Here is a 13031-nt window from a genome sequence, read left to right on the forward strand (position 1 = left end):
GCAGATGAAGTCAATTCCAGCCTGAAGTCAATGAAATGTTTAATTCTAGATATTATGAATGCACCTTCCTAAAGTCTTCAGTGCTTTGCACGTGGTTAAACTTGCCACAAAATGAAACTTAAATTTTTTATAGTGCAATCATTTTAGTGCAAACAAAAATAGAAATTATTTAAAAGGTACATATTCCACCAAAAGACCATTTAGCTTTTAAAATCAATTTAACAAGGCCCATCTATCACTGCCATTGTAAGTAAGACATAATCCTCCCTTTTTATATTCAGTATTTCTGTAACAATCTCAATGTGATGGCTCTGTAGAAATAGAGAGAACAATGAAATATTGGTGGCATTTTCAGAAATATTTTAGTATTATTGCTCCAATTATCACTGGAATGACAGAAATGTCATGAAAAACATCAATTTTTACTTTTAGAAGTGTAAATCCAATTATCCAGTGTTTGTAAGAACTCAAAACTGGAAGTTTAAAGAAAGATTTGTCAGTGTTTTAAGAATGTTCCAGTGCTTTTCTTACGCTAAGTTACAAGGATAATCCTTATATACTGGATGCTAAGGTCAGACCAAGGTAAAGCCTCAGACACATTATGGGATGTTTCTTTAATTTGACCTGTGCAACTGGTTCCAGCTTCTTGTTATGGGAGTCTCTTAAAACGTGCAGCTCCTCAGAGCAACTGTTAATTGTTTGCTTTAAGACCTTGTTGGAGGCATGAAATGAAATTTTAGGGTAATGTAAGCCTCAAAAGACATCTAATCCAAAGACCCTTAGTTCAGTAGAAAGTCTTCCATCAAGCAAGGCAAAAGTCTTGATTTTAGAAATTTTACTGCTTTCTTGCATCCCACCTCCTTAATCTTATTGGGCACACAGTCTGTAACCATTTTGGAATCAGATTTCTCAACACAGAAAGCTGAGAACCACACTACTGCTACAAAATGACTACATAGTCTGCTCCTTACAGAGATGAAACAATCACAAAACCCAGCTCTTGCTCCTGCTGTGTCCACTTCATTTCAGAGGGAAGTCAGACCAGGAAATGTAATTCACTCAGTAAGCTGAAAAGACCAGAGTTCTTCTGAAGACCATAAAAAAACCTGTTGCTCATGGTACTACCACAGGGTTGTCACATTTTAAGTGTAAGGCAACTCCATAGCAATGAAAGAAATAAATGTTTCCCATGTCTGTGCATTAAAATCAGGGCACAAAGAGGAACAGGTACTCACAATGTAGCAGGGTTCACAGTAGGCTTTCTTCTCCACAGCATAGAAAGGCTGTCCCCTCAGCTTGCTGCTGCACTTTATGCAGGTGAAACAATCCACGTGGAAGACTTGGTCCATGGCTGTGCAACCGGTGCCCTCTCCGACAACATTCTCCCCGCAGCGGGCACAGCGTCCTGTCACCAGAGGGAAAGGACAGCAGTCAAAGCAAGGCCCTCGTCCCAGCTGCACAGGAGGTCCCTCCACTCACCTGTGGCTGGTGAGGGGGATGTGACAGCTCAGTCCACAGAAAAAAAATTTGTGCTACTGCTGGCAAAGATTCAATGCCCCTGGAAGGCACTCTGGTGCTGGTCCATATAAAAGATCTAGAAAGGATTGACACTGCCTCCCAAGACAGCACTCATGTCGGTTGTGCTGCTGCAAGCCAGCAATCATTTTAGGGATATTGAGCTCCAGATACAAACCACTCAGCTATCATCTAACCCAGCTACATAGTCATCCTCAGCTCCTCAGTTAGATGGGATAAACCTGTGCCTTAAGCCTTGCTTCCACATGAAAGGATTTTGTCATAGGAGGCCTCATAAAGCTGCCTGATGGCAGCACAGTTTAAAAACTTTTCACTTGTATAGCTTAGACCAGTTCTCTCAATGGAGCCAATTACTCTTTTTTTTCTGTTCAAGGATTAATACAGATTAAGATATTTTGTCTATTTAAAGCATAGAAACTACTTCTAAAGAAACTGATGTGTGGATATTTTATTCTTACCATCCTTCAAAAAAGGTGTATCAGAAACTGCTGGTAAAGACTCTAAGTACAGACAAGCCTTAAGAGCTCTGTCTGCTTCTGAAAAAGGTCCTTAATGTCAGACACAAATGCATAACAAAAAGTCTGTAGACATGCACGTACAAAGGCTTGCTGCCTTGTTCAGATTGTTGCTAAAGATGCTATGTGGCAGATAGTTTTAAAGTGAAGACAAGATTTCCTTAGCTCCTGGGAAAAACATTTCCCTAGGGAACACTGTGGTGCAGAGGTGATGGAAGAGGTGGGTAGAATGCACACCTTTGCTATTTTTTCTGCCATTTGGGTTCCAGATAATGGAGATAGCCCCTGAAGTTCTGATGTCCCTACATAACAATTGATGTTGAAAGTGGAAGGCATTAAGGACAAGGTCAGCCACAATAAACAGGAGAACCCCATCAAAGGTAACAGAGGAACTATGATCTGGGGCATTGGCCCACTCAAAATGATACCCTCCAGTTTAAGAATAACTGTGGTGACCTCAGCCTTGGGACCCTGCACTTCTTGAAGGATTCATGGGTGGAGTGGTGTGGTCAGTGAGCATGGGAAGGAAAGCAAGAGCTGAGGTACAAGCAGGAAAGCAGACTGAGTTCAATACAGAATTATTCATAAAGGCATATAGAAATAATATGTACCTGATAATAATTCCATAATCCAGTAGTGATATAATGCTCCCTCACACCTGTTTATTGGCCTTTTCATGCAAATACTGCACATCTTCTACAAGTTAGACCTGTCTTGTCATCTCAAGAGTAGGACTGCTGCCCTTCACTGTGAACTGACAATGTCCCCACACTCATGACTTCTTTTCTGCCTGCCCCACACTCCAGCAAGCTACATTCAGGGAACAAAGCATGTAAGCTACTTTTGGATCCCTCAGGATGTGGCAGGATGATATATATACACATTTGAGATATATTAGGAAAGCTTGGAAAAGAACCCAGATCATTACCATTTGCTACAATGGTATAACTGTAGTTGGCTTTATACAGGACAGACAGTTCCTGACTCAAACAGCTCCCAGCCTGAGCAATGTGGAAGGAGAACTCACCAGATGAATCCAGACAAGTCTGGAAATCCCCCAAATGGAATTAATAACGATGTATTTCAACTTAACTTTCCTTAGCATTTGTTATTAGGGTTTTGATTGTCACTGTTGTGCTTTAATCACTCCACTGTTACACTTCTAGAGAGGACTCCTTTTTTATAAGCAGAAAAGGAACTCAGGTTTCCCAGCATGGTAGTGAGGCTACAGAGCTCAGGGGAAGAATGGAAAAAACCATGAGGGCTAGGAAGAAAAAAACCCAAACCCACTGGAGAGAACCACAGTACAGAACTCAGCACTGCACTGAGAAGGAGGCAGAAGACACCTCCTGTGTAGCACAGGAGAGCCCTGCTGAGCCCTGGTGTGGACAGCACAGAGCTGCTCCAGGGCCTTCTCCAAACATCTCGTGTAGCTGGGCTGTAATACGAAGAGACGTCTGGGGAGCAGTTAATATCTCTATATATAAAACATGAAATTGAAAGCCATTAGTGTATTACTTTACACAGTGTTTTTCCAGAGGGAATATTCCACTGAAGAATTTATTTTCCCTAGTGTGCCATTCTGTGATCATCTGGTATTATTTTTATGAGGCATTTGGACATGAAATAATGTAGTGTCTATGCAAACACTTCTCAGCTTTCTTTGTTAACATATGAGCAGAACATGTGGGAATCTTTACCCCTCCTTCTCACATTCATAATTTAGCCAGCTCTTGTGTGCTTCAGCATTTATCTTCCTCTTTGACCAAGGCATCTCTCCATTTGCAGAAGAAGCTGTCTACATGAAGACCATACTTATGGCTGTACCTATGCCAGGAAATCTGTGTCTGTTTCCTAACTCAAATACATACTCCTGTAATCTCTGACAAGTCACTCAGTGCCTTTGTACCTCTGTCCTCTCTTTGAGCAAAGGGCATAAAGACATCTTCTCTGCCTCCCAAAGGTGTCCTGAGGCCACACTCCCCATGGCTCTGAGGTATTCCCCAACTACACTGCTGGTGGTCAGATACAAACCAAAGAGTAGCACAACATGAGTCTTGGCCAATTTCTCCCCTTTAAATTTGTTTCCTGAGGCTTTCCTTCCTCTTTCTGGGTTTTTCCACAGAAGATTCCCACTGAGGCAGCAACAGACTTAATCTGTCTACATTTATGAGAAGTCCAGTTTCTGCTATTAAGTACACAGACAGAAATACTCCTATAAACTCTCACACAGGAAAGCTTAAAGAAAGCTTCCTTTTTTATAAGTTTATATGCAAATTATAACACTGTAGCCTTGGGCAAACCCTGTTTTTCATGAGACATGGCCACTCCAGTGAGAATCAAAACACAAGCTCTGTGCCTAGCAACCCTCCCAACTGACTCACTCACCCAAAAGGTAAAAACAAATAAGCCAAAATATTCAAAATTGGGAGCCAACAGTTGGGTGGCTGGATCCACTTAAAGGCACATGGGCAAATATACAACCGATCTGGTTTGCAGCAATGCAATCACTGGAGACTGCACCTTCTGCAGACCTTGGTGCAATCTGGGAACTCACAAGGCTTCTGCAAAAACCTGTCTCTTCTCCCAACTCCTGCAACTCACTCAAATGTAGTTGAAAATGGCTATTAGTTTCAAGTGTTGGTGAAGGAGGAACTGACAAGCAGACAGGCACATGCACACAGGCAGTGTGATTGCACAAGCCTCGTTTCCTTAGAAAACCAGAAAAACCCCACTAAAAACAATGTATCTATCATTATGTCTGATAAAAACAAAACAAAGGTCTTCTTTTCCTCTGTGCCAGTTACCAACAGCGAAGGTATTTGTGGTTGGGCTCACCACAATTAAGTGCCCACACATGTTCCCCATTTTAATATTTTCACACTGTATCAAATAACCCAGTCCGTTGTGTGCAGAATACCCATGAGTGAACACAGAACAAGTTGCACTGCTTATTGGGAAAGAAGTAGCAAAAGGCAAAGTTTGCAAGACTCAAGAACAAACAGATTGCACAAAAAAGATTACACAAATAATCTAAGAGAAAAATAGCAGGCAGCGTATTACAGTAGAAACACGGAACAACGTGACCCATTTGCTTTCCACAAGCAGCATTTAAAAGGCAGCTTAAAGACAAAGGACAAAATTAGCACTAAACTGCATGAAGATGAGAAACTATGTCATTTCAACATTCTTCTTTTGCCCCTTCAGCCCTTTTTAGATCCTATTCAAGATCATTTCAGCAAAACTAGAAGGCGATATGCTGGCAGCAAGCCTGGGAGACCAGAGTTCTCTATTTTTGCATGAAAGAGGTTCATAACCTTGGCCGTGCTGTGACCTTCCCTCAGCCCAGCCTGGCTGCCACATGGTGGTCTTACCTTGGGGGCGTGTACAGAAGTGCCTGCAGAGGCTTCCCTGCTGAAAATGCCACAGTTAGTGAGTGCATTACACAGAAACACTTCAGCAGCTGAAAGGATACATCAGCTGCTATACTCTATTCTGAAACCTCCTCACTTAATGTCTTCTGCTGTGCAAAAAAATTTGAAATATTGTGAATCTGAAGGAAGGGGGGGAAGGAGAAGAGGAGCTCATATGGCACATGATGCCATGTTCTAACTTCTTGTTATCTCATTACTCGTATTATATGGTTTTTGCCTATACCACCACAGATCCTGTCTGCTCAGATTATAGAATAGATCCATTCTGCTTGATATTGGGAAAACACAGAATTCAAAGAATGGCTCAACTGCAGGAGTTCACAACCTAATACAAGCAATAACAACTAGGTAGTGACAGGAAATAGAAGGAAACAATCAGATGAAACCAGTCAGCAAGGGAAGCTGTGGTCTCAGCACTCAATGTTTTACTGTTGACAAGGAGTCTGTAGACAGCACAGCAAAGGAAAAGGTTAAGGAAGGATTTGAAAGAGGACCCGGAGGGAGTTTAAAGGAAGTTTAATGGAATGCTTCTGAAGAAAGGACAAAGACAACACAAAAGAGAATGTAAGTGCTTGAAGGTTGAACATAGACAGCTTCAGATGGGAAGGATGAGTTGGTATGTCACTAGAGAATACTAGACAAAGAAGGGTGGGAATAGGTCATTACAGGTCATGCAGGTAAAGACATGAAGCTTCTGTTTGATATGAGGCAGAAATGGAACCAGAGGAGAGATGTTTAGGAGTTGGATTCAATGATCCTTGTGGGCCCCTTCTGACTCAGGATGTTCTATGACTCTATGACTAAGAGGTAAAAATTATCTGGCCTAAGTTAAAAGCCAGAGAGTTATTTCTACAGCTAGTTGAGCATGAATAGAGAGAAACTGCATTTTTTGAAAAGGATATTGCAGAGATTCAAGGTCACTGGAGCTTGGATGCAGGTTTTAACTGTGAAGATGAACAGGAAAGGCCATAATCTGAGCTGTTACTCAGCAAAGCTCTTAAGATTTGGCCAGAAACTGGGCACAATCTGGAGATGAGGAATTAGGCACAGTGTGTCCAACCTTATCTGGGACACGCATCACTTTTAAGTGTCAGATTAAGAATGTGAGCAAATGGGACAAACATCCACCACTGAAGATGGATGATGGAATAGGTACATGTCATACTAATCCTTATGGCAGTAATATTCTGATAGCAATCACATTGGAGCCGAGGATAAAGGCAGTGTAATTCCACACAGGGGGCTTGAGATGCTCCTGTTTGCACATCCAAGGACTTCAGTACCTTTTCTAGGCTACAGCATTATTTTTCTGTCATACCTACTTAGACATTAAGCCATTGGCAGCACCATTGTGATGTACAGTGCCTAACACAGACAATTCAGGCAACTACAGATGCCAAGAGCAGAGAAAGCAGAGAGAAAATGTGCAAACCTCTCCACAAAAGGCTTAAATTCATGAATTCAAAGCATGCATTCTATGTAGAGAAGAGATAGGGGACAATTTTCTGATAAAAGTATCAAAGTAGGGAGGTTCTGCATTTGCTGAAACATGGGGAAAAGACATTGATATCTCAAAAAACTCGGCATGATGGAAAAAACTGTTTCCCACCTAACCATACAGTGGGAATACACCACAAGGTCATATCCTCAGTGCCTATCAATTACACAATTTCCCTTGATCAGCTAAGTGTATTCCCCGGCTCTCACTGCAGCCCTGATACACAACGCAAGAAAGACCTAAAAAAATACAGCACATTGCCTTTTCAAAACGGTACCAAGAACACTTTGAAAACAGATAAATACATTGAACAGAATATCTCACTGAAAGTTCCCCTAGCATCCTCAAGACAGCCAGTATTTCCGCTGTGTTATTTTTCTAATCATTTCTGTTTAGAGTTCGCCAACGAATGCATTTTAGAGATTCATGACACATTCTGCTTTTGGATGGCTTTGAATCAGCTGGCAGTAAATGTGGAAAAATCATTATTCCTAATGAAGAAATATTGATGACAAAACAGCATTTCGAGGACAACGTTGACCATAAGTCAACAATGTAAAAAGACTTTCCCCTCTCTCCCTCCTCTTTCCTAGTGACTTTTATCCAAGGGTTTTCAAGCATTTCCAGAGCACATGGGATTCCTCAGGACACCTATGTCAGACAGGCAGAATTACTCCATTTTAAGAGGATGCAGGAGCAGAAATTGATTATTAGGATAACAGTGTAATAGCAGACCTTAACTTAGTATACCCTAATCAAGTCAAATCCTAGTCAGAGCTTCTGCAACTCAGAAGTACCCAACAGGTCCCGGGTTCTTTGATGCATCCAAAGGGAACAGAAGAGGGATCTCTGATCCACAAGGGAGGGTTTATGTCCTTCTACAGTGCATGGGAGGTATGTGTCTAACTGATTATGCTAGACACAGATGTGTTGATCATATTTGTCCCAGAGTGATTCTGACATTTTGGCACTCAGGGCATTGCAATAATGGTACAGAGGGAAACATAAAGGTGTTTGTACATTTTGTAGAAAACTATATTATTTAGCTCATCTTACCCTTGCCTTCCTTACCTACACTTTTCTTGATTTTGAACTCAAGACTTTTCACTGAGTGGGAAGCCCTTGGCAATGGTTTATTGTGCCAGGATCCAAGCTTGAAGTGTCACCATTTGACAGTAGCAGGCTGTATGCATCAATTGTCTTACACAGCCTTTGGACATGAGACATATCAATCTTAATTCCCTTTTCTTCAGTAGACGTCAGAAAACACAATCTTTCACAGTAAACACAGATTCATGCTACAATGTGTGCCTGAAACACTTCATAAATTAAATCCAAGGCCATGATTTAATTACTGTGTCCTGGTTATTCTGCTTTAACTGTGTTCCACTTGTACTCCAGATGTACAGGTCCCTGCAGTGACCTACTTGTCATTTGTACTGTACAGCACTGTGCAGTAGCTGCACTCTCGTGTTGTTTGCATCCCTTTCTTCCGACCACAATACAACTTCATATTCTCACTTTGCTTGGCTGTAAAAACCTGACACATTCTCAGTGTGCCCCAGAGGTCCCATTCCACACCACAGAGCAAATGCACTGCAACTGTGCAGGCTCACTCTGCCAACACTTTACCTTCTCAAACATTTCTTCATGCTGCTCATCACAACATTACTGTCCCAGCTGATCTCCAGGACTTTCCAACACCCCAGGAAAGGCAGGGGACTGTTAGGACACCCAACATGCAGGCAGGGAACTTGAGACCCACACAGGTTAAATATCCCTCCAAGGGTCACACAAGAAGTTTATGATGGAGCCAGGAACTGAAACCATATTTTCTCAATCACAGTCTGGTTTCTTTAACCATAAGGCCATCTCTGAAAAAAACTGATGCTAAGAAGGCCTGTGGCATAAAAACTCCCTTTCAGAGGGAGCTCCCAGTACCAGTCTTGCTAAAATCCCTTCCCCAGGAGGAGGAATTCGCTCCTTGTGTGGACCATGGCATCACTTTCTGGCAGTCTGGCTGAGCCACATACCAACTGAGCACACAGAGTTCTGTGCATCTGCTACTGTCCTCTGTTTATTTACAGAGAAGGAAAGACTCTGCTTCCTTAAACATCTGTGGTGGTGATCCTTTAGCCATCTATATCCTCCTCTCCTCAACATCCTGGGACACAAGAGACAGTTTAGTTTGTTTCTGATATAAACCAGATTACAATGACAGGTACCTCTTGAAATTATAGCAGCCACAATGTACTACTGCCACAAAATGGAGAGGACCACTCCTGATTTTCCCCAAAAAATATAAAAATTCAGGTTGAACAGGATCTTGAGAAGACCTGGAAATGATCTTAGTGCTTTGAAGGCAGCACCAACTCTCTCTACAGCATTCTTGATAGATATTTGTTTAACCTGCTCCTAAAAACCTTCAGCAACAGAGATTTCACAAAGCACTTGGTCAAAAAATCTCAGTGGGTACCTAACCATACCACCAGTGAGCCTTTCTGCCATCCAACCACAATGCCCCTCGCAGCAAGCCAAGCCAATGCCTTTTTACTCCGTTCATGATGGCCATAAGGAAAGCAGACAGGCTGACACCAGCTGTAAGGACGGACTGCACGATGCCCCCCGGCAGGCTGGTGTGTCCCTGAGCCCCACACACCGGTGAGTCCCAGGCTGGATGATGTGCAGTGAGTGTGCCAGCCCAGTGGGGGTCAGTGATGCTCTACAATATTTAAGGTCCTAGACACCTTTTTTGCAGCACGCTTTGCCTTTTTTCTTTTTTTCCTCCTGTTGTTGTTGTTACATTGTGTCAACTTTTTGGCACGTGTTTTACCATGTGCGAACGGCTTGAAATAGAACCCCGCTTACATCTGGAGACAAAAAAAAAAAAAAAGAAAAAAGAAAAAAAAAAGGGTGAGAAAAAGAGTGGGAGAGAGGAAACATTCCTCCCTTTGCTAATCGATCAAGGAAATGCAAGGGAGAGAGTAAAATGTACTCTATTTCCTTTAGAAATGTTTCCTTTAATGCCGATGAAAGCGGCCAGATGACAGAGGCCGCGGCTGTGCACGGGCTCGGGAAGCAGAGCAGGAGCTGTCAGCGCAGGCACGGGGGTGTCCCTGGCAGCCGCAGCAATCCCTGCTCCAGCCCTGCCTCTCCCGGGCTCTCCGGCAGCAAACACGGCCCCGCTGTGTGCCGGGCACTCCCTGCTTCCCTCCCCACCGCTCCCAGCACGGGCTGAGCCGGGCATGGCTATGGGGAAGAAGCCACTTTATGCTGCAGGTGTAGAGTTGGATTGAAAGAAGTAACATTTCATAATTATTCGTGTTTGGAGGCAAGACTTTCAAAAAAACAATTTGTACCAAAAAAAAAAAAAAAAAAAAACAAAAAAAAAAAACCCACAAAAAACCAACCCAGTCAACAAATGCTTAACTCAGGAGTGCAAAAATTTCATTTGGTAAAAGAAAATAAAATTTAAAACGCATGCTTTCAAAGAAGTCCCCCACATTCCTGTGCCATTACTCCTCTCTGATTGCATGTAGTAAGTTCAAAAAGTAACACACATAAAAACATCTTTTAAAAAAAAAGTCAGGCAAAAATTATAAAGGCTGTAAGAAAGTGGGCCTTTTCCATTTTTTCAAAAGCTGAGAAACCTCTTATTTTATTCTACTTTCACAGGAAAATTAAGACTTTCTAAACCAAAAATTACTCTTTTCCTTGGAACACATCACTAATGCCGAAATCTTATTTTTTAGTGAGATGTTACCACTATATGGCATCCAGGGAACAACCTCAGCAGCTCTCTGCTAAAGCTCTGGTGAAGGTGAGGCCACCAGCCAAGTCCTAACAGGGCTGTCAGGAAACCTCTCTGTGGGCAATTCATCCCAAAGCTGATTTTGTGGGTGTTTACCCCTCCTAGGAATGGGAAAACACAGCAAAGGGGAACAGTTGCTGGCTGAGCTGTAGATCGGACAAATTTTGGTGATCCCAACACTGAGCCACTCCCTTTGCACTTGCAAAGCCATATTGCATGATAAACCCTGGACAGTGAAATCACCAATTACATGATGGCACACAGAGTGAGCCAACCATGCTTGTATAAATCTCCTGTAGGAAAAGGAAGGCAGGATACCAGGCTGGAATCACTCTTCCTCCCACCCTCATCAGGGGCCACTGGCAGGGGGGCATTTCCTGAGCTATCCCGTGACCCACTGAGCTTGTTCTGTCATGCTGCACCAAATTTCAGGATCCTGTTTTGGAAGGCCACAAAAAAATACCTGGTCATTACAGGGGTGCCAGTGGCAGCAGCCTCGGACAGCAGCTACGTGGGGCAGCTCTGCCTGGCCCATCTGGGTCCTTTGGAAGGTGTCTCTCCCAGCGTGCTGTCCCAGCCTGCTCCCTCCCTGGCTCAGGAGAGCAGCCTTGCTGCTAGAGCAGGGGAGGGTGAGTGCAGGGGCTGCTGCACCGGATCCTGTCCGTAAGTGATGGCTGTAACACAGAGCAGAGCTGGAGGCCAGAGGAGCTGCTCTCCTCACAGGCTTGGTGCTCACTGTGCAATGCTTCATGCAGCCTCTCCCAGCCCTTCCTCCAGCTGGGGAGGATCAGTGGCAGGCTGTCCACAGGCTCATGCTGCTGCTCAGTGCAAATACACCTTAAACACAGATTAAATTCTCCTGAGCTCTCAGCTTTCTGTCACAGCTGAACCGAGAGTGCAGTCAGAAGGGACCAGCTAAGACTCACACTGATACAGACAGCAGCCTTTACGTCTAGGTCAAAATATGAGTTGTCTTTTACCACGTTCCCAAAGGACTGTGGTTGGGTTTGCCATTTCCAGCAGGAAAGCAGGCTCAGGGAGCCCAAGCAATGGGGTGCAGTTCTGTAATGTTACGTGCAGGACAAACACAGAGCAAATAATGTCCCCTGTCCCAAAGACTTTCATCTCCAACTGCATCCATGTTGTACAAAGGCACTTCAAACCACTTCTGTCCCCTTGCCCAGCCAGTCTATTTCATAAGCCTAGGATAGGCACCATCAGTGTGTTAAACAGACTCAAGCCCAGCCAAAACTCACATCCATGGCTGGGCATGAATGACTCAATTCACTCTTCTGTGAATTGACTGTGCTCCAACTGGTATTCCACAGCTTGTCTCTGCTTCATGGCATCACTGGGAAGGTGGTGGAATGCATTGATTTTTACCAAAGGCTCTGTTCAGTGGTGAAGATGAAATTGCCTGAGTAATGGCAAGGTTTTGAGTCAGAGATGCTTCCTATGCCATTGGCTCTGGCCTACCATCCTGGCATGCCTCCTGCATGCTTGCCTGAGGAAAAACATCTGACAAAATCCAAAACACGGGAGAGAACCTATCTCCCCACTGCCAAAAGTGAAAGAAAAAAAAAAGAAAAAAAGAAGTGAAGAAAGGCTGGATCAGACAAAGAGTAGCGTCCTGAACAAATGGCAGCTCTCATAGGCCCAGCAATATTAAGGTCTGAGGTTTTCAAAGGTGCCTGGCTGCATTAGAAGATGTCACACCAAATTTCAACCAGCACCTCATTTATTTCAGGTTTTTCAAAAACCCTGCCTTTCACAATCCGGCACCAGCCCAAAGCTTCCTTGCTGTATTGAAACATGTGCTGTCTGTGTGTTGACAGCAACCCTGCCATAAATCACATCCCTCAGGCACTGGAAACCACCTCACCTGTATGCTGAGCATCCACAGTTCCTTGCAATGAATTCCATTGCTCCAAATTTCTCAGTAGCTGGAATCAAGTAATGTTGGTTGTTTTTTGGTTTTTTTAATTTTTTTTATTAAAGCAACCTACTAGACAGAGGTTTCCTTCTTCATCCCAAAATTGGAGACCTTTCCAACCAGGTACAAGGTCCAATATTTGTTTACTCTCTTGGACAAGAAACAGGAACTTTACAACCTGGGAAGGAGAAGCACTCTGATTCTGCAGGAGATATTCAATATTTGTTCCTACTTAGAATGCCCACACATAATATTAAAATGTGACATTAGTATTGAAAGCAAAAGTCCTTTTACAATGTTATTT

The 13031-nt window shown here is 43.2% G+C and overlaps 1 protein-coding gene across 1 annotated transcript in view; it reads right to left on the reverse strand.

Annotated features, from left to right (window-relative positions):
• The window catches only part of LPP (LIM domain containing preferred translocation partner in lipoma), a 254599-nt gene that overhangs the window by 41990 nt on the left and 199578 nt on the right, over nt 1-13031 (reverse strand). The window contains exon 8 of the mRNA XM_058812127.1: nt 1236-1405. Within this exon, the coding sequence (XP_058668110.1) occupies nt 1236-1405 (170 nt within the window). The remainder of the gene's footprint in view (nt 1-1235; nt 1406-13031) is intronic.

Source organism: Ammospiza caudacuta, chromosome 11 (assembly GCF_027887145.1).
Source record: "Ammospiza caudacuta isolate bAmmCau1 chromosome 11, bAmmCau1.pri, whole genome shotgun sequence".
NCBI classification, from domain to species: domain Eukaryota; kingdom Metazoa; phylum Chordata; class Aves; order Passeriformes; family Passerellidae; genus Ammospiza; species Ammospiza caudacuta.